The sequence below is a fragment of the Dama dama genome, chromosome 18, assembly GCF_033118175.1.
Source record: "Dama dama isolate Ldn47 chromosome 18, ASM3311817v1, whole genome shotgun sequence".
Classification (NCBI taxonomy): domain Eukaryota; kingdom Metazoa; phylum Chordata; class Mammalia; order Artiodactyla; family Cervidae; genus Dama; species Dama dama.
The window spans coordinates 53,124,242-53,148,137 of NC_083698.1; the positions used below are offsets into that span (position 1 = coordinate 53,124,242).

Sequence of the window (23,896 nt, forward strand, 5' to 3'; positions counted from 1 at the left end):
AACATTCTTTAAAAGATGGCTTTGGAAATAAACTCTAGATGTTCAGTTTACTGATATAGTAGTTTTTTCTTAGAAAATGTAATAGACACCAAGATGAATAGCAGTAGCATAAATATCAGTGTTCTTATGTTTTCCTTCACTGTGAATTGAGAATAATTTATGAAGACACTTTAAAGTAGTGTTATAGTTTAGGCAAATGTCTAATAGTTACCTTCTACAATATTATACATTAAAAATATTATAAAGATGGGATAAGTAGACCATTAGAGAATTCTGTTAGCCAAGAAGACTTGTTCCTGTATGTGTAATTTTCTCTGTGAGACACTTTATTGTAAAAGTAGAACAAAACAGTGGAGAAAGCATAGGTTGACAGGCCTTACCGTCCCCAAGAGGGCTCGGCTTTGCCCCATAATTCAGCTACCATGTACTCCCCGCTGGCCTGAGGCACCTGGCTCACTTGCAGGTTAAACCAGGCCCAGAGAATGCATCCTGTTTTCAATCAGTTCCTTCCCTTGGCCTGCCTGAAACAGCCCCAGAAGTTGATTCTTTCTCAGAAATGTTATTGAACACCCCTGCTCTGAAGAAAATGCTTTCCATTCCAGTCTAAGTGACAAAGAACTCTAAGCTCTGCGTGCATGCTAAGTGTGAGAACTTATTAATAGTTTTCTTAAAAAAATTTTTTTTCTTAAAATCTTTAGATAGGGAGCATCAGGATTAGATTTTACTTGAGGTTAAGAATAGGTCAGAACTCACTGTGAGAAAAAATGGGTAAGGGAGCACACAAACATATCTTTACTCACAGTACTTCTTAGAATATGTAGTCTTCTTACACTTGTAGGACTTCATAATGTGGAACCTAGTATCTTTGCCTCTTTGCTTGAGGGTAAAAAACAATTTGGTAATGACAAGAGAGACAAATGAAACAATCTATTTAACCTATAAAGCAGTTTATCACAGATAAAGTCTTTAAAAACAGTCTCAATTACTTGAACAGCATCAGATGTTACTGAGATAAATGTAAGTACTTTACATCTGGGCCAAAAGCCAAATTTGACATAGAACCTTTTCATAGGAGAAAGTAGAGCAAAACAAGACAAGAGAATTAGTATTAAAGCATTAAAAAGCCCTTTAATTTCTTGCTAATATCTAAAGAGCATGTGTATAAGAATTAGTGTAGCATGTGCTACAGAATATTTATTGAAATAGTTGTAGAAGGCAAGTTAGACAATGTTTTATGGCAGATGGAATTTGTATAACTCTTATAATCTATGTTGTCCTCTCCAGAGAAGTTTAATATAAGTAGAAATAATGAAAAGTGAGCTTGATCCTTTTAAAAACGTACCTTATAGAGGTGTCTGTGAAGCAATACATCAGTAATACGTGAAAAATAGCACCTCAGAGATGACAAACGTGTGTAAGAGCAATTCATGAAACAAATTTTGCATTGTCACAGTCTGGTGAATAAAAGAGTATTTATTATTCATAAAGAATGTGATATATGCTCTGTCTTTATAGATCATATTACTGATAGAATCCAAATTCTAAAAGATTTTCTGTCTCTCCAGTATTGTCATTTTGATAGTTTAGCAAAGAAGATGGTTGCTCTTGGTAGAAATACCTATTCTGGAGCTAGGTTGTTGGAGCTTGTATTAGTAAATTGTAGCATGTTAAAACTTTCTTCTAATTACAAAAATAACAATGTAAAAATTTTGGAAGATATTAAAAAGTACAACAAAAACCACCTGAAATCCGAATACCCAGACAATAACTATTGCTATTATTTTTGTAGATACACTTCTATGTCATACTTTTTCTCCTAATATCATATTTTGTTATTAAAATTTCTTTATAAATATGATTTATGATAAAACTCCCTCATAAGGTTATAATTACTTCCATTCCTTCAGTTGTTTCAGATTTTACACTATCTGAGGTAGCAGTGGGAAGATGATCTTTATATGTGATTTTTGTCCACATCCCTGCCCCTTCTTAGGATAAATTCCTAGAATTGGAAGGATTGGATTAGTGTGCCATTTGAGACAGAGCCAGAACTAGAGTGAGGTGAGAATGGCAGATGCCTGGGGCACAAAATTTAATGGAGTACTAAAAATTAAGGGATCAAATTTTAATACAGTATATTTAAAATTTTAATGCAAAAAAAAAAACCCCATACAATATGAACAAAATGTATTATGAGTATCTGTAAGACAGCTTTCTAGGTCAGAAATATTTTTACCTTAGACATTTCTGATACATGTTTTTTTAATCCTTTGTTGTTTTGGGGTATAAAACTGATTTAAAAATAAACCAATTCCAAACTCTTGTTACTAGGAGGGAGAGTGTTTTTTATCTAGTAGGTACCCACATATGAGGATAAGGTAACAGTTTATCAGAGATGTAGAACAGGGGTAAGCACCCTTTTTCTGTAAGGATCAGGTATTTTTGACTTGGTAGGCCATAAAGTCCCTGTTGCAACTATACTTAGCTTTTTGTGGAATAAAAGCAGTCATAGACATTTATAGAAATACAAAATTTAAATTTCCTCTTAATTTTTACATCACAAACTTCTCTTTAAAATTTTTTTTACACCATTCAAAATTTAAAATCAGTTCTTACCTCTCAGGCCATGCAAAACTAGCGGCAGACTAGATATGACCACAAGTCATAATTTGCTGCCCAATGTAGAATATTAGCTTTGCTGTATAATTTCTTTTCACCAAATTTAACTTTATTAAATAATTTTCTTATTTTTTCATAGCATTTTTTTTAATCATAGCATATCTCTTTAAGAAACAGGGTGATTGGATTTTTAGTTTTTTTGGTTTTACTTGAAGTTGAAAGTCTATTTTCTGTTTCTGAAAATTCTTCTGTAAGGATACTTTGAAAAGAAGGCACCCTCTTTTTTCTTACATATTTAACTTTGAAAACTTAAAGACAATACGCTGAAGACAAAATAGTATTGTTCGTAAGACACTTAAATTGCTCTACTGAACTTTGTTTTGTTCACAGGTGGCGACATACTACGCCTTGACACACTTTTAGAATGGTGGCGAGAAAAAAATGGTTCCTTCTGTTCCCGACTTATTATCATATTAGACAGTGAGAATTCAACTCCTTGGGTGAAAGAAGTAAGAAAAATCAGCGACCAGTATATTGCAGTGCAAGGAGCAGAGATGACAAAGACAATAGATATCGAAGAAGCTGACCCACCTCAGCTGGGTGACTTCACAAAAGACTGGGTAGAATATAACTGCAACACCACTAACAACATCTGCTGGACTGAAAAGGGACGCACGGTGAAAGCAGTGTACGGCGTGTCCAAGCGGTGGAGTGACTACACGCTGCACCTGCCAACCGGCAGCGACGTGGCCAAGCACTGGATGCTGCACTTTCCGCGTATTACGTATCCACTGGTGCATTTGGCAAACTGGTTGTGTGGTCTGAACCTGTTTTGGATCTGCAAGACTTGTTTTAGGTGCTTGAAAAGATTAAAAATGAGTTGGTTTCTTCCTGCTGTGCTGGATACAGGACAAGGCTTCAAACTCGTCAAATCTTAATTTGGAACCCAAAGTGGAGTATTATTGAGAGTTTATTCTACCACTTATCACTAACTTGCCATTTTTTGTATATTGTATTTTTATTTGTAAAAAATATCTTGCTACTTCTGTAGCTGATCTTATTTTGTCTTTTCTCAAGTAATTATGGTATGTGTAAGGAGTTGGGAGTAAGCATTTTGTACTAAAAGTATATAGGGAGTCAAAATGTTGACTTTGTCAATACATAAGAGATGTTAAAAAATAATAACAATGCACTTTGAGGAATGTTTGCATATGCCTCTGATTAGAAAGAAGATTTGTCTCTGCTCTGCAGTGGCCAATGAAGAATTATCAATGCCTTATTTTCTAGGCATAGATTAGAGAATGTAAACCAGACAATTTGTTTACTGTTAATAAGAAAACTACCAATTTGCTTACAGAAGATTATTTTTGTGAACAGTAGGTTTGAGTCCAAAACCATTTGAAGAATTTCAGACTCACTCTCAGAAAAGGGAAAAGGAAGAAGTCTGCTTAAAATGAATATGTAAAATTTGCTTATCGTCCATCACATTTAGACACTTGGCTGTGACCTGTTACCAGTATCGCAGAGAAGCCCAAATCACTGTTTAGGTAAAAACATTCTTCATATAGGTGACTGTAAGAAGCTAGAGCCTACAACTTGCTCCTTCATGCCTTGCTGGGAGCCTCTGAAAGCACTGGCAGTTTTAAGAGTCATTCTCAGGGTAACAATGTTTGTTTTCAGCTACAAATTCTTCCCAAATAAATTGTCTTCCCTTTCAAAATGTAATTTTATGAAAGAAATGTAGCCATTTGTCATTGATTTAGACTATTTTCAGTATTGAGAAATGATTTTGATCTCTGTAGAGTTAATGCTGTGTCATGAAAACAATTTTTCAGATCCCCATTAGTGGTAACACTTTTTTCTACTTGAGGTCAAAGGATTGGAAACAGGGTCATTTCTTTTTTTTCTTGTATACCTGTAATGTATTATGTAAAAAAAGTATTCATACTGGCAATTCTAGTTAAGCATAACGGTGTGGTTGTAATTTTTAAAACTTCAGTATTTTATCTAATTAAAGCAGGCATGGATTGGGCTATCTCCTAAAAGGTAATTTACCTCCTATTCCTTTCTAATAATCCTAACATTCTAAGTTTTCATTTCTGAAAAATAACATGAAGGGAATAGATTTAAACTGGAGGATACTCTAATCTTTGCTGTTTAAATGGTGTAATTTCTCACCATAAAAGCCATTTTTTCCAGCCTCAGAGAGAGGAAATAATGCCTCTACCATTTTCTACCTGTGACTTGCAAATAGCAGTTCTAGTTAGAAAGAAGTCACTTAGCGTCAGGGAACTTGTATACCACTATCTATGCAGCATTGTTACATAGTCTGATTTTTTCTGTGTTTTGAGTATGATTTTCCTAATGCTATGAATAAAATTTTGTCAAAAATTAATTTTTCACATATTTTAGTATATTAAAAGGGATAGTCCAAAAATGTGCAAGTATTATGAAATTTTCTAATATTTGGTTACATATTTACATCAACATCATCCAAATGAAATAGTATAGTATTTCACTACTACTCAGAAATAGTGGAGCAGACAAGCCAAGTGTTAAAATGATGAGCTTACAAGCTACAAAAGTTTAACGTTAAGTAAAACCATCTTTTAAATTCCAAGCCAGTGTTGAGCAAATGAGCTTTAACTAAAGCATATCCCTTTACTCTGAGAAAGCCAAATATAAAAGTATATCCTGTATTCTTTATAAAGTGAAACTAAGATTTTACTAAAAATCGCATTCAAAAGGTAGCAGACATTTTTACAGCCACAGCGCTAATACTTTGATATATATTTTCTATAAAGTACAACTGAAAAAGGTCTGGGCTAAAAATGTGATTTGAGCCTACTTATTAACTTTGATGAAACAAAGTGATAGTTTGGAGAAGGAATATTACAGGAAAGATAATTGCTTACTTTTACCTAAGGATTCAAAAACAGATGTGACAATGAGACTAATTTTCTTATGGCCTCTGTTTTATATATCGTATGTTTGGGAAGGGGTTATTTAAAGTGATAGAAATTGTGAAAGGGCAAAATTTTACCATGCCACTAAAAGAAATAGATAACATGGAGATGTTTTTCATCATACTGTTGACTTGTTTCCTTGTGTGGTACCTTGTTAAAAACCACACACACACACACACAAAAAACCCGTCTAAAAACATCTTTTTAAAAAAAAAAAAACTATTATTTCATTCAAAATTTTGTTTTAATTTGCTCTGACTAAACTCTTCTGGCACTTGGATTTATCTTTTTTTGTATAGCTTTCTATCTCCCTCTTCTTAATATGAAATTCTAGAGAAAAGACCTTTTTCAGGAAACAATTTTTATGAACAGTGTTTTCATAAGTTAAACACTTTTTAAAAGCTACACTGCTAATTAAAATGCATTTATATCTAATGCATTAGTGGGTAGAATTTTTTTGAGCCAGAATCTTCATTAAAGTCTATTTGTAACTACATTTTATTTGTAAATTTTGGCTTAAATATGTTTACTGTTTGGGGTACTGCATTTTTTATAGGTATTCTTTCACAGAGCCTAACCTCCTTCAAGGCAATGTTCTACATTACCTTTCCACAGGTGATGTGTTAATATTATATATGCCAGGAAAAAATGGCTTAATTTTAAGCATGTGATTAAGTATATTTGATAGTAAATGCTCAAAGGAGTTAAATCTGTCAGCACTTTTTAACATCTATATTGGAAGATACTAGACTGTCATCTCTTTTCAAGCAGAGGCCTACACATCTTGATATTTCTCATACAGTTACCCAGAAGAGTGCCTTGCTTATAATAGGAGGTATTTTTAAAATATGTTTAATTGAGTGAATGAATTTAGATTCCTAAAGAGAAATTGGAATAGTCTGATTGTAAATTATTACATTTTCTTGACAGTTTTACCTTAAGTGGGTATTATTTCAAGATCCTCATTGTTAACAATTACCAAAGACAATTACAGCATCAGTGAAAAGAAAACAAATATCACATTTGTGGTTAAAGAGCGATAAGGATCAAGATTAAGGAAGGGAAAACTTTAAGATAGGTTTGATTGAAAACATACCTGATTATCACCAAAAAGTAGCTCTTTCAAGGTTGAGTCCCTTTTCATCATGTCCTCCAGTATGATTGAATCTTTCATTGATATCCCATTAGAAACATATAGACAGATTGGAGATTTATCACAAATGGAAATTATTAGAAGAAAGTCTGATGAACAAAGCATTTGCCTGTGCCTATCAGTAACTACTAGATTGTAAAATCAGAGAAAAAAAAAAGGGCCTCAGAACATAAGCAGTTTCATGACAAGCTAAGAAAACTAAAATCATCTCATCTTTGGCATATCCACAATAGTTGCAACATATAGGTATAAAGTATGAAAGAATGAAATTTAAGCAGCAATTATTTTGAGCAGCTATTTTGTTGATAAACATTTACATTTATGTTTTTTAGGAACTATTACTTAGACCAAAGCTGATTCAAAACTCGAACACTGTAGGCTGATTGCAAAGCTTTTTTAATGTTAATATGTAAAAACCCTTTTGATTGATTTAAAAAATTGAATTGGCCAGTCATCTTGTGTGATGACCTCACAATATTATATTTTTTTTAACTATGAATTTAATTAAGAGCAAGTAGACAAGTTTAGTAAACTTTTGTTGTTGCTGTTTGGTCTGGACCTAGAACTCTTGATCAATTTTAAATCGGTGTGGCAGGGTAAGTGAGGAACATGGCATATCTCCCTAGACCAGCAATGTTTACTCCATGTGAATTAAAAATATTTTTATATTAAAACATACCAACATGCTGAGCAATATTTGATTAATTCTTAGTGTAAATCACAAGACTTGAAAGCAGTTTTAATCTTGCACTACGTTCTTTGGGCACAATTTTCAATGTTAATGGTATTCTATACTGAATATTTAAAAAAATCCTTTGTCATGTCTTGGAAACGCAAACAACACAGTGGATTTTCTCTAAATAAATAATTTTGTTTGAATACTGATGGAATTTCAGGTGGGTACCATCTTAATGCAATTTTAAAATAGGTATTTCTAGGTTCTTTGGAATCCTAATGCATATTGATTTCTTGTTCTACACAATTAGGTATTGGTGAGGAAAGTGGGGTGGGGATTTTGATTTGTAATCTTATTATACATCCACATGCATTCATACCCATTCTCACCTATTTCTCTCCTACCTAATTAGAAGAGATACTGCTATATTTTTTCCAAAACCTAACCTTTGGATTCTTTCCCCCCTTTCCACATAAAACAACTGATTCATCAGTAACAATAAAAATGTCAATGGCTATCATTTATTGAATGTTTATTATGTTCTAGTCACTGTGCTAAGCACTTCCATATACATGATTTTATTAAACTCTCACAACCACTTTTTATGATGGATATACTTCTATGAATAAAAGGAAACTGAGGAAATGAACTTAAGTAACTCTCCCCAAATGACACAACCTGTGGCAGGCTAAGAAACTGCATCTCAAACTGAACTGAGCTTTAAGCCAGATTTTATACTGTGGGACTCCCACATACCAAAACAAGGTTTTATTCAGGTATAAATACTTACATGCCCTTAGAGAACTGTTTGCATATTTTGTCAAGGGGGTAAACACCTGGCTATAAGCACATATGGCTTTCCTGGTGGTTCAGCAGTAAAGAACCTGCCTGCAAGGCAGGAGACATGGGTTTGATCCCTGGGTCAGGAAGACTCCCTGAAGAAGGAAATGGTAACCCAAATCCAGTATTCTTGCCTGGGAAATTCCATGGACAGAGGAGCAGGCTCCAGTCCATGGGATCACAGGAATTGGACACAACTTAGTGACTACACCATCACCACTGTAGGAATATAAGTATAGGGAAGATAGGCAATTAGTTGATATACAGATCTTCAGTTATTAATTATGCTAATACCAACTCCATTTCTCAGCTTCTTCCTTAATTTTCCAGCAGTCTCTGATGCTGAAGCCTTTTTGGAGTTGTACTGGGCTGCTCAGACACACCTCCCCAGGGGCATCTTCTGCCAGGCTGCTAGGCTACTGTTTGCTTTTCTCTGCCACCCAGTTCATACTCTTGTATCCATTCTGTCTCCTGGAGGTGTGCTGAAATCTCTGGTCTGGCAATAGATCCCACCTACTCCCCACATCTTGATGGTTTGTGTTAGAATTGGAGCTGCCATGGACTGGGAGATTTTGCAGGAAAGAGGAAACCAGCCAAACTTTTGACAACACTATGGGTCTGTGAGACGGGTCTGCAAGGGCAGTAACTGCTGACATAATTCTGCCCCCTTCCCCTGGAATTTTGTCAAGAAAGTGGCAGTGAAGGAGGGCCTTGTAAGTGAAGAGAATTCATGCACCTTTGCCCGTCACACTGAATTGCCATGGTTGGAACCAAATTTAAATCCAAACTATGTCAAACAGACTTATTTTCAAACACTTTTTAGTTCAAACACTAAAAGGATGAAATCGCTGGTTATCAGCAGATGAGGCTTGAGAGTTTATGAACTGGGCTAACTGAAGGTGAACTCAATCTAATTAAACCTTTGGCTCAGCTCTGGCTCAGTTCAACTTGTGGGGGATTCTGAAGGGTAAGTCCTTCACACTAACCACCTAGAATCTTTGAGACCCTATAGACTATACAGTCCATGGAATTCTCCAGGCTAGAATACTGGAGTGGGTAGCCGTTCTCTTCTGCAGGGGAGCTTCCCAACCCAGGTCTCCCACATTGCAGGCGGATTCTTTACCAGCTGAGCCACAGGGAAGCCCAAGAATACTGGAGTGGGTAGCCTATCCCTTCTCCAGTGGATATATTCCTGACCCAGGAATTGAACCAGGGTCTCCTGCATTGCAGGCGGAACCTAGAAAGAAAGGCATGCTGTGTCTGCACAGACACCGATTATACTGTTCTTATATACATCAGTTCAGTTCAGTTCAGTTGCTCAGTTGTGTCCAACTCTTTGCGACCCCATGAATCTCAGCACGCCAGGCTGGCCTCCCTGTCCATCACCAACTCCCAGAGTTTACTCAAACTCATGTCCATCGAGTCAGTGATGCCATCCAGCAAGCTCATCCTCTGTCGTCCCCTTCTCCTCCTGCCTCCAATCCCTCCCAGCATCAGGTCTTTTCCAATGGGCTTCCCTTGTGGTTCAGCTGGTAAAGAATCTGCCTGCAATGTGGGAGACCTGGGTTTGATGCTTGGGTTGGGAAGATCCCCTGGAGAAAGGAAAGGCTACCCACTCTAGTATTCAGTCCATGGAGTCACAAAGAGTCGGATATAACTTTCACTTTCTTATATACATAATACAGACCAAAAGAGGGAAGGAACTGGACCCTTTATCAAGAGTAAGCAGTCAAAAGACAGACTTGTAGATTACTAACATAGATGAATTTTCAAGCCAAATAGATGATTCTAGGACTGCTAATAAATATACCAGAAAATTTTAAATCACTGGATGGTACTTGGGGGGTGGGGGTCAGTCCCTAGCAGGACGTGTCAGAATGTATAGCAGGAACCACAAAGAGGACTGATGTGGCATAGGCTAAGGAGGGCATCCACACCAGGGACTGGGAGAGATGATCATGGGAGATTGGTTACATAAGGATTTATCAAGTATTAAAATATTTTTAAGATGATGGGAGCAGATTCTCCTGATGAAGGAAATTGCAAACATGGAAATGGAGAGAACTAGAATTGTCAAAGTGGTTGGAGAGAGGAAGTATTACATATAGAAATTAATGTAGACGTAATACGTGTAAGGAAATGTGTGTTTTTATATGTATAGCCCCTAGCTTTGTTTACTAAGAAGGTCTGAGATTACTAGTGCCCGCATAGCAATGAACACACTTAGATCCCAGATCTGAATGTTATTCTGAGTATTATTCTCCACTGAAAAGGATCCAAGGCTCTCTGGAGAAATAACTGATTACTTCTGCTGGAGCAGCAAAAGAACATGATGAACCTGGAATATATTAGTTCCAGAGAGCTTGGACAACTTGAGCATTAGGGAACTAAGTGCTCATACTGAGATATATATATAGATATAGATATATAGATATAGTATAGTATATTAAGTTGGTCAGTTGTGTCCGACTTTTTGCGACTCCATGGACTGTAGCCTACCAGGCTCCTCCGTCCGTCCATGGGATTTACATATATATGAATATCTATGTGTGTATGTGTATATTTATACATACACACATACATATGTATTTCATGACTGGTCAAGAGGATAGTTGTATTAAAATGAGGCATATGTTAAAAAGTCAATAGAATACTAAATGTACGTATGTGCATGTGCACGTGCACACACACACACATATTTGATTCTAAAGAAAGTAGGAAAGAAAGAACAGAGAACCATTAAGAAAAATAGAAAATAGTGAGATAGCAAATTTAAAATAAACCTTATTGATAAGCATTGTTGTTTAGCTGCTAAATTTTATCTGACTCTGGGACCCCATGGACTAGAGCCCTAGCCCACCAGGCTCCTCTGTCTGTGGGATTTTCCAGGCAACAGTACTGGAGTGGGATGCCATTTCCTTCTCTAGGGGATCTTCCCAACCCAGGGATGGAACCTGCATTGATAAGTGGATTCTTTACCCCTGAGCCACCAGGGCTTTCCCATTGATAAGTATATTGAATGTAAATAAACTAATGGCTTCAGTTAAAAGAGATTGGGGTTTCCCTGGTGGCCCAGTGCTTGAGTCCACCTTGCAATGCAGGGGACGCTGGTTCAATTCCTGTGCCACAACTACTGAGCCTGTGTTCTAGAGCTCACATGCCACAACTACTAAAACCCTCTGGGTGAGAGTCAGTGCTCTGCAATGAGAAGCCACTGCAATGAGAAGCCATGATAAAGAGTAGTCCCAGCTGACTGCAACTAGAGAAAGCTCAGTAGTTACCATTTTGGACCACATAAGTCTTTGTTGCAGTAGGCTCACTGCAGGATATTTAACAGCCTCTGTGACGTCTACCCACTAGATACCAGAAACACCAATCCTTTCCCTTCAATTGTGACAACAAAAATTTTCTCCAGGTATTTCCAAATGTGCCCTGAGGGACAAAATCACCCTTGATTGACGATGTCAAACACCCCAACATTCGAATCATAGGTGTCCCAGAAGAAGAAAGGGCATGAGAAAATACTTGAGGAGATAACAGCTGAAAACTTCCCTAAAATGGGGAAAGAAATAGCCACCCAAGTTCAAGAAACCCAGAGAGCCCCAAACAGGACAAACCCAAGGCAAAATGCCCCAAAACACATATTAATCAAACTAACAAAGATCAAACACAAAGAGCAAATATTAAAAGCAGCAAGGGAAAAGCAACAAATAATACACAAGGGGCTTCCCATAAGGATAACAGCTGATCTTTCAATAGAAACCATTCAGGCCAGAAGGGAATGGCAGGACATACTTAAAGTCATGAAAGGGAAAAACCTACAACCCAGATTACTACACCCAGTAAGGATATCATTCAGATACAAAAGAGAAGTCAAAAGCTTTACAGACAAAGAAAAGCTGAGAGAATTCAGCACCACCAAACCAGTTCTTCAACAAACGCTGAAGGATCCTCTCTAGACAGGAAACACAGAAAGGTTTACAAAATTGAACCCAAAACACCAAAGTAAATGGCAATGGGATCATACTTATCAATTTCTACCTTAAATGTAAATGGGTTGAATGCCTCAACCAAAAGACAAAGATTGGCTGAATGGATATAAAAACATGACCCCTGTATATGCTGTTTACAACAGACCCACCTCAAACCAAGGGACACATAAAGACTGAAAGTGAAGGGCTAGGAAAAGATATTTCATGCAAATGGAGACCAAAAGAAAGCAGGAGTAGCAATACTCATATCAGATAAAATAGACTTTGAAATAAAGACTATGAAAAGAGACAAAGAAGGACACTACATAATAATCAAAGGATCAATCCAAGAAGAAGATATAACAATTATAATTATATATGCACCCAAATATATAGGAGCACCTCAATGCATAAGGCAAATGCTAACAAGTATGAAAGGGGAAATTAACAGTATCTTCAATAATAGTGGGAGACTTTAATACCCCCACTCACACCTATGGATAGATCAATACCAAACAGAAAATTAGCAAGGAAATACAGTGTTAAATGATACAATGGACCAATTAGACCTAATTGATATCTATAGGACATTTCACCTCAAAGCAATGAATTTCATCTTTTTCTCAAGTGCACATGTAACATTCTCCAGGATAGATCACATCCTGGATCATAAATCTAACTTTGGTAAATTCAAAAAAATTGAAATCATTTCAAGCATCTTTTCTGATCACAATGTTGTAAGATTAGATGTCAAGTACAGGAAAAAAACTATTAAAAATACAAACATATGGAGGCTAAACAACACACTTTTGAATAACCTACAAATCATGTAAGAAATCAAAAAGGAAATCAAAATATGCATAGAAACAAATGAAAATACAACCCAAACCTATGGGATACAGTAAAAGCAGTGCTAAGAGGAAGGTTCAAAGCAATACAAGCTTACCTGAAGAAACAAGAGAAAAATCAAATAAATAACCTAACTTTACACCTAAAGCAACTAGGAAAAGAAGAAATGAAGAACCCTAGTTAGTTCCCTGGTGGCTCAGACAGTAAAGCATCTGTCTGCAATGCAGGAGACCCAGGTTCAATCCCTGGGTCAGGAAGATCCCCTGGAGAAGGAAATGGCAACCTATTCCAGTACTCTTGCCTGGAAAATTCCATGGATGGAGGAGCCTGGTGAGCTACATTTCATGGGGTCACAAAGAGTTGGACACAACTGAGAGACTTCACTTTCACTTTCAGGATTACTAGAAGGAAAGAAATCATAAAACTTAGCGCAGAAATAGATGAAAAACAAAGAAGACTATAGCAAAAATCAACAAAACTAAAAGCTTGTTCTTGAGAAGATAAATACAATAGACAAACCTTTAGCCAGACTCATCAAGAAAAAAAGGGAAAAGAATCAAATAATAAAATTAAAAATGAAAATGGAGAAATCACAACACAGAAATACAGACACAGAAATACAAAGGATCACAAGAGACTACTATCGCAACTATATGCCAATAAAATGGACAACTTGGAAGAAATGGATGAATTCTTAGAGAAGTATAACCTTCCAAAACTGAACCAGGAAGAAATAGAAAATCTTAACTGACCCATCACAAGCATGGAAATTGAAACTGTAATAAAAAAGCTCCCAACAAACAAAAGCCCAGGACCAGATGGCTTCATGGGTGAATTCTACCAAAAATGTAGAGAAGAGCTAACACCTATCCTACTCACACTCTTCCAGAAAACTGCAGAGGAAGGTAAACTGTCAAACTCATTCTATGGTGCCACCATCACCCTAATACCAAAACCAGACAAAGATACCACAAAAAAAGAAAACTACACACCAGTATCACTGATGAACATAGATGCAAAATTCCTTAACAAAATTCTAGCAAACAGAATTCAACAACATATTAAAAAGATCATACATCATGACCAAGTGGGTTTTATCCCAGGGATGGAAGAATTCTTCAATATTTGCAAATCAATCAATGTGATACACATTAACAAACTGAAAATTAAAAACCATATGATTATCTCAATGGATACAGAGAAAGCCTTTGGCAAAATTCAACACCCATTTATGATAAAAACTCTCCAGAAAGCAGGCATAGAAGGAACATACCTCAACATAATAAAAGCCATATATGTTAAATCCAAAGCAAACATTATCCTCAATGGTGAAAAATTGAAAGCATTTCCCCTAAAGTCAGGAACAAGCAAGGGTGCCCACTCTCACCACTACTATTCAACATAGTTTTGGAAATTTTAGCCACAGCAGTTGGAGAAGAAAAAGAAATACAAGGAATCCAGATTGGAAAAGAAGAAGTAAAACTCTCACTGTTTGCAGATGACATGATCCTCTACATAGAAAGCCCTAAAGACACCACCAGAAAATTACTAGAGCTAATCAATGAATACAGTAAAGTTGCAGGTTATAAAAGTAATACACAGAAATTCCTTGCATTCCTATGCACTAACAACGAGAAAACAGAAAGAGAAATTAAGGAAATTATTCCATTCACTGATTCACCATTGCGACAAAAAGAATAAAATACTTAGGAATAAATTTACCTAAAGAAACAAAAGACCTATATATAGAAAACTATAAAACACTGATGAAAGAAATCAAAAATGACACAAATAGATGGAGAAATATACCATGCTCATGGATTTGAAGACTCAATAGAGTGAAAATGAGTATACTACTCAAAGCCATCTCTAGATTCAATGCAATCCCTATCAAGCTACCAATGGTATTTTTCACAGAACTAGAACAAATAATTTCACAATTTGTATGGAAACATAAAAAACCTCAAATAGTCAAAGCAATCTTGAGAAAGAAGAATGGAATTGGAGGAATCAACCTGCCTGACTTCAGACTATACCACAAAGCTACAGTCATCAAGACAGTATGGTACTGGCACAAAGATAGACATATAGATCAACGGAACAAAATAGAAAGCCCAGAGATAAATCCATGCACCTATGGACATCTTATCTTTGACAAAGGAGGCAAAAATATACAATGGAGAAAAGACAATCTCTTTAACAAGTGTGCTGGGAAAACTGGTCAACCACCACCAAGAATGAAACTAGAACACTTTCTAACACCATACACAAAAATAAACTCAAAATGGATTAAAGATCTAAATGTAAGACCAGAAACTATAAAACTCCTAGAGGAAGACATAGGCAAAACACTCTCTGACATAAATCACAGCAGGATCCTCTATGATCCCACCTCCCAGAATAATGGAAGTAAAAGCAAAAATAAACAAATGGGACCTAATGAAACTTAAAAGCTTTTGCACAACAAAGGAAACTATAAGCAAGGTGAAAAGACAGCCTTCAGAATGGGAGAAAATAATAGCAAATGAAGCAACTGACAAAGAATTCATCTCAAAAATACATAAGCAGCTCATGTAGCTCAATACCAGAAAAATAAATGACACGATAAAAAAATGGGCCAAAGAACTAAACAGACATTTCTTCAAAGAAGACATACAGGTGGCTAACAAACACATGAAAAGATGCTCAACATCACTTATTATCAAAGAAATGCAAATCAAAACCATAATGAGGTACCATTTCACACCGGTCAGAATGGCTGCTATCAAAAAGTCTACAAACAATAAATGCTAGAGAGCGTGAGGAGAAAAGGGAACCCTCTTACACTGTTGGTGACAATGCAAACTAGTACAGTCACTATGGAGAACAGTATGAAGATTCCTTAAAAAACTGGAAATAGAACTGCCAATATGACCCAGAAATCCCACTGCTAGACATACACACCAAGGAAACCAGAACTGAAAGAGACACACGTACCCCAGTGTTCATCGCAGCACTGTTTACAATAGCTAGGACATGGAAGCAACCTAGATGTCCATCAGCAGATGAATGGATAAGAAAGATGTGGTACATAAATACAATGGAATATTACTCAGCTATCAAAAAGAATGCATTTGAGTCAGTTCTAATGAGGTGGATGAAAATGGAGCCTATTATACAGAGTGAAGTAAGTCAGAAAGAAAAACACCAATACAGTATATTAACACATATATATGGGATTTAGAAAGATGGTAATGACAACCCCGTATACGAGACAGCAAAAGAGACACAGATATAAAGAAAAGACTTTTGGACTCTGTGGGAGAAGGTGAGGGTAGGATGATTTGAGAGAATAGCATTGAAACATGTATATTACCATATGTAAAACAGATGACCAGTCCAAATTCGATGCATAAAACAGGGCACTCAAAGCCGGTGCACTGGGACAATCCAGAGGGACAACCCAATGGGATGTCCCAGAGGGACATGGGAGGGGGGTTTGGGACCAGGGGACACGTACAACCCGTGGCTGATTCATGTCAATGTATGGCAAAAACTACCACAATATTGTAAAGTAATTAGCCTCCAATTAAAATAAATTAATTTTAAAAACTCACCCCTAATTGAGAACCACCTGACTAGATGAAAACCAAGATCCAACAATATGCTGCACATTCTCAAAGGGAAAGGATAGGGAAAGGATTCAAATACCAATTATAAAAAAAACTGGTATGACTATATTAATACCAGATAATGCAGATTTGAAGACAAAGGGCATTTGCAGAAATAGAAATACTTCATAATGATAAAAAGAATCTACCTATTAAAAGGACATAAATGTTCATGCACCTAATAACAGAGCTTCAAAATACATGAAGTATAGATGGACAGAAACAAAGGGAAAAGAAAATCTATAATTATATTTGGAGACTGAAACACTGTTCTTTAATTAATTGCTAGCATAACTAGATGAAGATCAGGAAGGTTATATAAGATTTGAACAATGCATTTAACCAACTTGACCTAAATGATACTTCTAGTATTCTAGGAGTGTTCTTAGTATTCTAGAGTACATTCAACAACTGCAGAGCATACATTCTTTTCAAGTGCACTTGGAATGTTTACCAAGATAGACCATATGCTGGGTCAAAATGTAAGTCTCATTAAATTACAAATGACTGCAATCACACAAAATATTTTCTATGACAACATAAATAAATTAAAAGTCAATAATGAAAGGGCATCTACAGAAGTCTTCAAATTTTTAGAAAAATAACATATTTCTAAGTAACTGCTGGGTCAAGAACAAAATCACAGGATAATTTAAAAATATTTAAAATTAAATGTCAAAGTTCTTCAAAACAGTTTGTTTTCATACCCCTCTTTCTCAGGACCAACTGGTTTTAGATAGTCCCCCCCAAAAAAGCTTCATTAAAATCATTCAATTGCTTTTGAATCTTTGGGCAGTCACCCTTTGTTTTTAATCTCACACCTATAGGAATGGAAAACCTAAAAAAAAGGTAGTAAATGTAAAACTCACAGTTTATTATTCACAGATAGGTGTAAAATAAATACAGATTTCCATCTTTCCTTATTTTATAAGCCCAGAAATCATTTTTAGTGTAGAGGATATTAGGGTTGCAGAAAATTGTGGTTATAATTAGCTTTTTGCAAGTCATATATTTGCAACTAGGAATGATCTTATCATGTTAACTATGTTGTGAAAAGAAATTATTTTAGTGTTAGATTTTGATCAAGCTAAAATAAAAAAAAAATCTATATCTAGACATGTGAGTGAAATTGTAGGAAGAAAAAAAAAGAAAAATCTAAAGTAACCAGTATTTTTTTAAAAGGATAGGTTATCTTCAAAGAAGCAAAATGTATACTAATAACATTATTTAACAGCAAGCAACAGCAGCAAGAAAAATCAACAGGCAATAGAATTATGCAATCAATATGCAGAAAGAAAATAATGACCAACATAGGAAGTCTACACCCAGGACTTCCTATGACAGAGTGTATAATAATCCACGTGGCAATGCAGGGGACATTGGTTTGATCCCTGGTCCAGGAAGTGTCCACGTGGAGCAACTAAGCCTGTGTGTCATAATTAATGAGCCTGTGCTGTAGAGTCCAGGAAGCACTGTTACTGAGCCTGCATGCTGCAACTACTGAAGCATATTCGCCTAGAGCCTGTCCTCCTCAACAAAAGAAGCCACTACAGTGAGAAACCTGCGCACTGCAATGAAAACCCAGCAGAACCAAAACTAAATAGAATTTTTTTTTAAAGTCTACACCCAGCACAAATATCCTGCAGAAACGAACATGGAATAAAGACATTGTTAGGCAGCAACCCAAGGGACATGAATTTGAGCAGACTCCAAGAGATAGCAGAGGACAGAGAAGCCTGGTGTGCAGTAGTCCATGGGGTTGCAAAGAGTTGGACACTGAACAACAAGGTAAAAATTAGAGAATTTGCTACCAGTAGACCTTCAGTTAGGAATTAAGTATATTCTTTGGGCAGAAGAAAATTATACTGGTTAGAAGGTTAGCTATGCAGGAAGCAAAGAATTCCCAAGAGAACCATAAATACATGGTAAATCTAAATGAACACTGAGTATGTAAAGTAATAACAACCTGTGGTTTAAAGTATCATGACAGTCGCTCAGTCATGTTTGACTCTTTGCAACCCCATGGACTGTAGCCTGCCAGGCTCCTCTCTCCATGGGATTCTCCAGTCAAGAATACTGGAGTGGGTTGCCATTTCTCCCTCCAGGGTTTAAAGTATAGAGAGTATTAAAAGCATAGGTAAATAATAGCATATTGATTGTATTTTCCAGTTGGAGTGTTAAAAGTACTAATTAACTTATAATTTCTAGGGTTAAAAAATGCCTAACTTTCAGATTAACACCGGAAAAACTAGAATTAAAACTTGGTGACTTTCATTAAAAAAGCAAAAAAGAGGTGAAAATAACACACAGAACTGGCAGAATAGAAGTCATGTAAGATGATAGATTTAAATCCACATTTACTGTTTTAAGACTTAGAGCACAGTACATGGGAGTCTGACAGAAAAGAGTAACTGACTTAATTACTTTGTCCTAGTGAAAGTGAAAGTCGTTCAGCCATGTCGAACTCTTTGGAATTCTCCAGGCCAGAATACTGGAGTTGGTAGCCTTTTCCTTCTTCTGGGGATCTTCCCAACCCAGAGATTGAACCCAGGTCCCCCACCTTGCAGACAGATTCTTTACCAGCTGGGTCACCAGGGAAGCCCAAGAATACTAGAGTGGGTAGCCTATCCCTCCTTCAGCGGATCTTCCTGACCCAGGAATCAAACAAGGGTCTCCTGCATTGCAGGCGGATTCTTTACCAACTGAGCTACTAGGGAAGCTAAGAAGTCCTCTTTAGTAAGTTCCCTAAAACGGAAGTTTAAAAAGGCAACTTGGTGAACACTTCAGGTATCAGAGCAGCAACAAGGCACTCTGCATCCATTCTATCTTCTTATACTCACAATGAACCCCCTACTTGGAGGTGAGGATTGCCAGAGGGTGCTCAGTCAGTAAGCGACCAACAGGATTCAAAACAGTTCAAACTCATCCCAACCTGAGCATACATCCCACCATGATACAATTCCTACCATTTTATAAATCTAGTTTGGTCATGTTGTTTAAATATATCTTAAGCTTTTAACTGCTCAGAAGAAACAGATGGACAAACGTTTTGCAACAAACCCAACTTTTAAAAATTAAAATTCCTAAGGTTCCTCCAAGTTAAATAAACAGATTTTTAAGACAAATATACCAAACTTAGCCTATAGTCATGTGCACAGCTACTCATATTCAAAGCAAGTATTTACAGAGAGGCTATGCATCCCATATTTTTCCATTTTGTGGCCCACACTGCATATGCATTTCAGCTTCTCCTTGGATATCCATTTAATTCTGCCAAGAATATGCATTCATTTCTTGTTAAAAGTAGAGTTTTCATTTCTGAAATGATTTATATGGGAGGACAATGTAATTACATTAGAAGACATTTTAATTTGCAAATTCATTTCCAGCCAAGATTTGTGCAAAATAAAATCTAATTTATGCCAAAGAATATCAAACTTGCTAATCAATTTTTTTAATGACTTCCCAAGAAGAAACTGGTGTTGGTTATGATTTTTTACACAGCACTGTTATCTTCCAACCATATTGCTTTTTAAAAGTATTCAATTTATTTTTATGCTTTTTCAGTAATGAGGATTGTGTTATCTATTTACCACAAAATGAGAACTTTGTTGCTCAAATGATAAAAAAGGAAGATTTTCATTGTTTTCCTTCAAGTCATTTATTTCCAGGTGTGTTCACTTTTATTTCTGTCACTTTTTTTTTCTACTGCTTAATCCCTAGTGCCCTCTATACTAATCTGTTAATTTTATATTATTCATACTGTTCATGGAAGAATTGATGCTTTTGAACTTAGCATTAGAGAAGATTCCTGAGAGTCCCTTGGACTCTAGGGAGATCAAACCAGTCAATCCTAAAGGAAATCAGTCCTGAATATTCATTGGAAGGACTGATTCTGAAGCTGAAACTCCAATAATTTGGCCACCTGATGTGAAGAACTGACTCATTGAAAAAGACCCTGATGCTGGGAAAGATTGAAGGCAGGAGGAGAAGGGGAGGACAGAGGATGAGATGGTTGAATGGCATCACCGACTTGATGGACATGAGTTTGAGTAAGCTCTGGGACTTGGTGATGTATAGGGAAGCCTAGTGTGGTGCAGTCCACTGGACTGCAAAGAGTCGGACATGACTGAGCGACTGAACTATTATTCAATATAATGCTGAAGTGACTATAGCTTGTCCCAAGACCATTACAAGAGAACAAGTCGGAGAAAGAAAAATTCTCACTAGAAAAAAATAAATGGATGACACATGGACCTTAAGCTCTGTTTCTAATGGAAATTCTCATGCAGCAGATGAAAAGCTACCAGGAAACATGAACTGCCTCATTAACTTTACGTCCTAGTTCTATCAGCAATTGATTTTTAATGCCTATGTTCATCATTTATGAGCTCTTGTCAGTCTTTATACACATTTACAATTAAGCTTTATAAGGTGAACTAGTCACATGGTGATGCTCACTGCATCAGTGAGAATAATTAAAGAATAATTCACAAAGAGGAAACAGCTGCTGGGCCAGTACTGTTTTGTGATGCAAATTACTAATGATTAAATGTCGAATGCAGCAGCTATAATTGCCACTGTATTTGAATTGACCTTAAAAATCACCAACATATCATGAAGATGCTTTTGGAAAATCGAGGTAACGTTGCTTTCTTTTTTTCATATTTCCACAGCATCTTTCAGCCAAGATTTCTGACAATACTGCACTGAGGCCATCTGCATCACCAACATATTTGTCACGGACTGAAAGATAACAGATTTGGAAATTGTTGCACATAAAAACAAAGCAGATTACAATGAGCCAAAAACATTAGTTTTCCAAATGGGTTTTAAAATGCCAATTCCATAGTCTCAGTAAATAATCCATTGAGCTTTTTAGAGTTGTTTGGAATAGCTCTTTTTTTATTTTAATAGAGAGCCATATTTTTTAAAAGTAGAAAACTAGGTTTCAAACATGCTTTTAATAGTTTGTTTATAGTTGGAGGTGGGACAAAACTGTTAAGGCTAGCTTTGCCATTACTGCAACTAAGTTAAAAATAAATGTCCAAAACCAGATTGATTTGGGAGATATTTTTGACTTTACCCCTAGAGGATAGAGGAATGCTAACATAGCCAACCTCTGTTGTAAGCCTTGGTATACGTTAACTCATTGATTTCTTTCAACAATCATGTGAAGGAGGTACTGTTGTTATCATTATTTCAGGAATGAGAAAATGAGGCAGAGGGCTACAATAAATCACTAGGATCCTTCAGTAGGAAACAGAAGGATCCCATCTAGGTGGTCTGGCTGAGAAATCTAATTTCTAACCAATGTGCTGTCTCTCTTCAATTGTTCAAATTGAGGGCAAAGAGTTTTCTTTCATCAAAGGCACAGAAGCACATTTGGAGGAATTCAGGTGTATGCAGGAAGTCTTGAAGAATCTTTACAATGGCGCCAATCATTAATTCAATTAGTGGATCCTGTCAGTGGGTTCTTCCCTAATAGAAGACTGAACTGCAGACTTTCAGCCTCTGACATTTAAAGTCTTGCTCGGTGCTGTACTATATATCATTTAATCCTCACAACAACTTTATAGACTGCAGTGCATTTATTATCTTAATTTAAGCCGACATGATGTGGACTTTTGTGAAAATGAATGCAGAGGGTACCACAAATATTCTGAAAATGCCAAGGGTTTAATATAGTTCTACACCCCTTTTATATATTTGTAAAAAGTTGTGCCATAAAAATCTGAGACCAAAAATATCAAAGTTATTCTGATAGTCTGTTCTATAATGAGCTTTCCTAACTGAAGTATAGTGGTTTTACAATATTGAGTTAGTTTCAGATGTACAACAAAGTGAATAGGTGTGTGTGTGTATATATATATATGTATGTATGTGTGTGTATATATATATATATATATATATATATATATATTTAGATTCTTTTCCAGTATAGGATATATTATATCAAATACAGTTCCCTATGTTATACAATAAATCCTTGCTGTTTATCTATGTCATACATAGTGGTATATACCTGTTAATCCCATACTCCTAATTTATCCCTTCTCCTCCCCTTTACCCTTTGGTAAGTTTGTGTTCTATGCCTGTGAGACTATTTCTACTTTGTGATATCACGTGTATTATTTTTTAGATTCCGCATATAAGTGATATCATGCAATATTTGTCTTTCTCTGCCTGGCTTTCTTCACTATGATAATTTCTAGTTTTTCTAACATAAATAAGTTAATACAGGAGGCGTATGAGGCAATGATGTTAAAATAATGTGGAAATAATATTGGCTGTTTCATAGACTGTCTAAGTCCAAGGGATTCAAAACTGCAGAGATAGGAAAAGAAAAGCAAAAGCCCTCAGATGGGCTGCTGACCTGGCAACATGAGCCTTTTGGGCTGTATTTTATAAAAATTACCAATGAAAGCCTGTTCACAGGGCTCTCTCCCCAGAGAGGTGCCCCAGCCTGGGGCAGTTCTTGGCTGCTTGGCAGGTTCACTACCTCCCGTGAGTACTAAGAGTGCAGCCCCATAAGCTCTGAGTTCCATGTCCTTTGGCTCTATCTCAGCTAAGATTAGCCCTTACCTGATAAAATTTTGTCCTCATTCCTATTCTATTGTTTTGTGCAATCTAATATTCTTTACCACAGATTCCAGCTACTCTGTGGAGAAGGAAATGGCAACCCACTCCAGTAGTCTTGCCTGGAGAATCCCATGGACAGAGGAATCTGGCGGGCTACAGTCCATGGGGTTGCAAAGACTCAGACATGACCGAAGCGGCTGAGAACGCACCAGCTACTCTGAGCAGCTTGCCTTGATGGGCCATTTTAATCCCTAGCTATGAATGAGGATATTTGGGGGGTGGGTGGCTGTTAGTTCTCTGGTTATCATTATGTAAGGTAGCTTATAATGCTAAACAATAATCATAAACAATCAGATGAAAATATTTTTAAAATATTTTCAGATATTACAATTCTTTACCTTCATGTTAGTATTTTCCCACCAGGTTCTAAACCTGCTGTGTGAGAGGGGAGGATATCAAAGTCACCAAGGAAAAATTTTATATAACCCATACCTTTCTACCCTTCCCTTCTGCAAGACTATGTTATGTTGAAAACTACCATTCTTAGCAGGGGAATGAACAGGATGTATAATCTACATTTCCCTAATTCC

At 36.3% G+C, this 23,896-nt stretch overlaps 1 protein-coding gene across 2 annotated transcripts in view; it reads left to right on the forward strand.

Moving 5' to 3' along the window:
- Positions 1-7,934, forward strand: part of TMEM168 (transmembrane protein 168) — a 46,345-nt gene extending 38,411 nt beyond the window's left edge. For both annotated transcript variants that reach the window (XM_061165334.1, XM_061165333.1), the window contains one exon: positions 3,010-7,934. In XM_061165334.1, the coding sequence (XP_061021317.1) occupies positions 3,010-3,557 (548 nt within the window). In that variant the 3' untranslated portion in view covers positions 3,558-7,934. The remainder of the gene's footprint in view (positions 1-3,009) is intronic.
- The last annotated feature ends 15,962 nt before the right edge of the window (positions 7,935-23,896 follow it).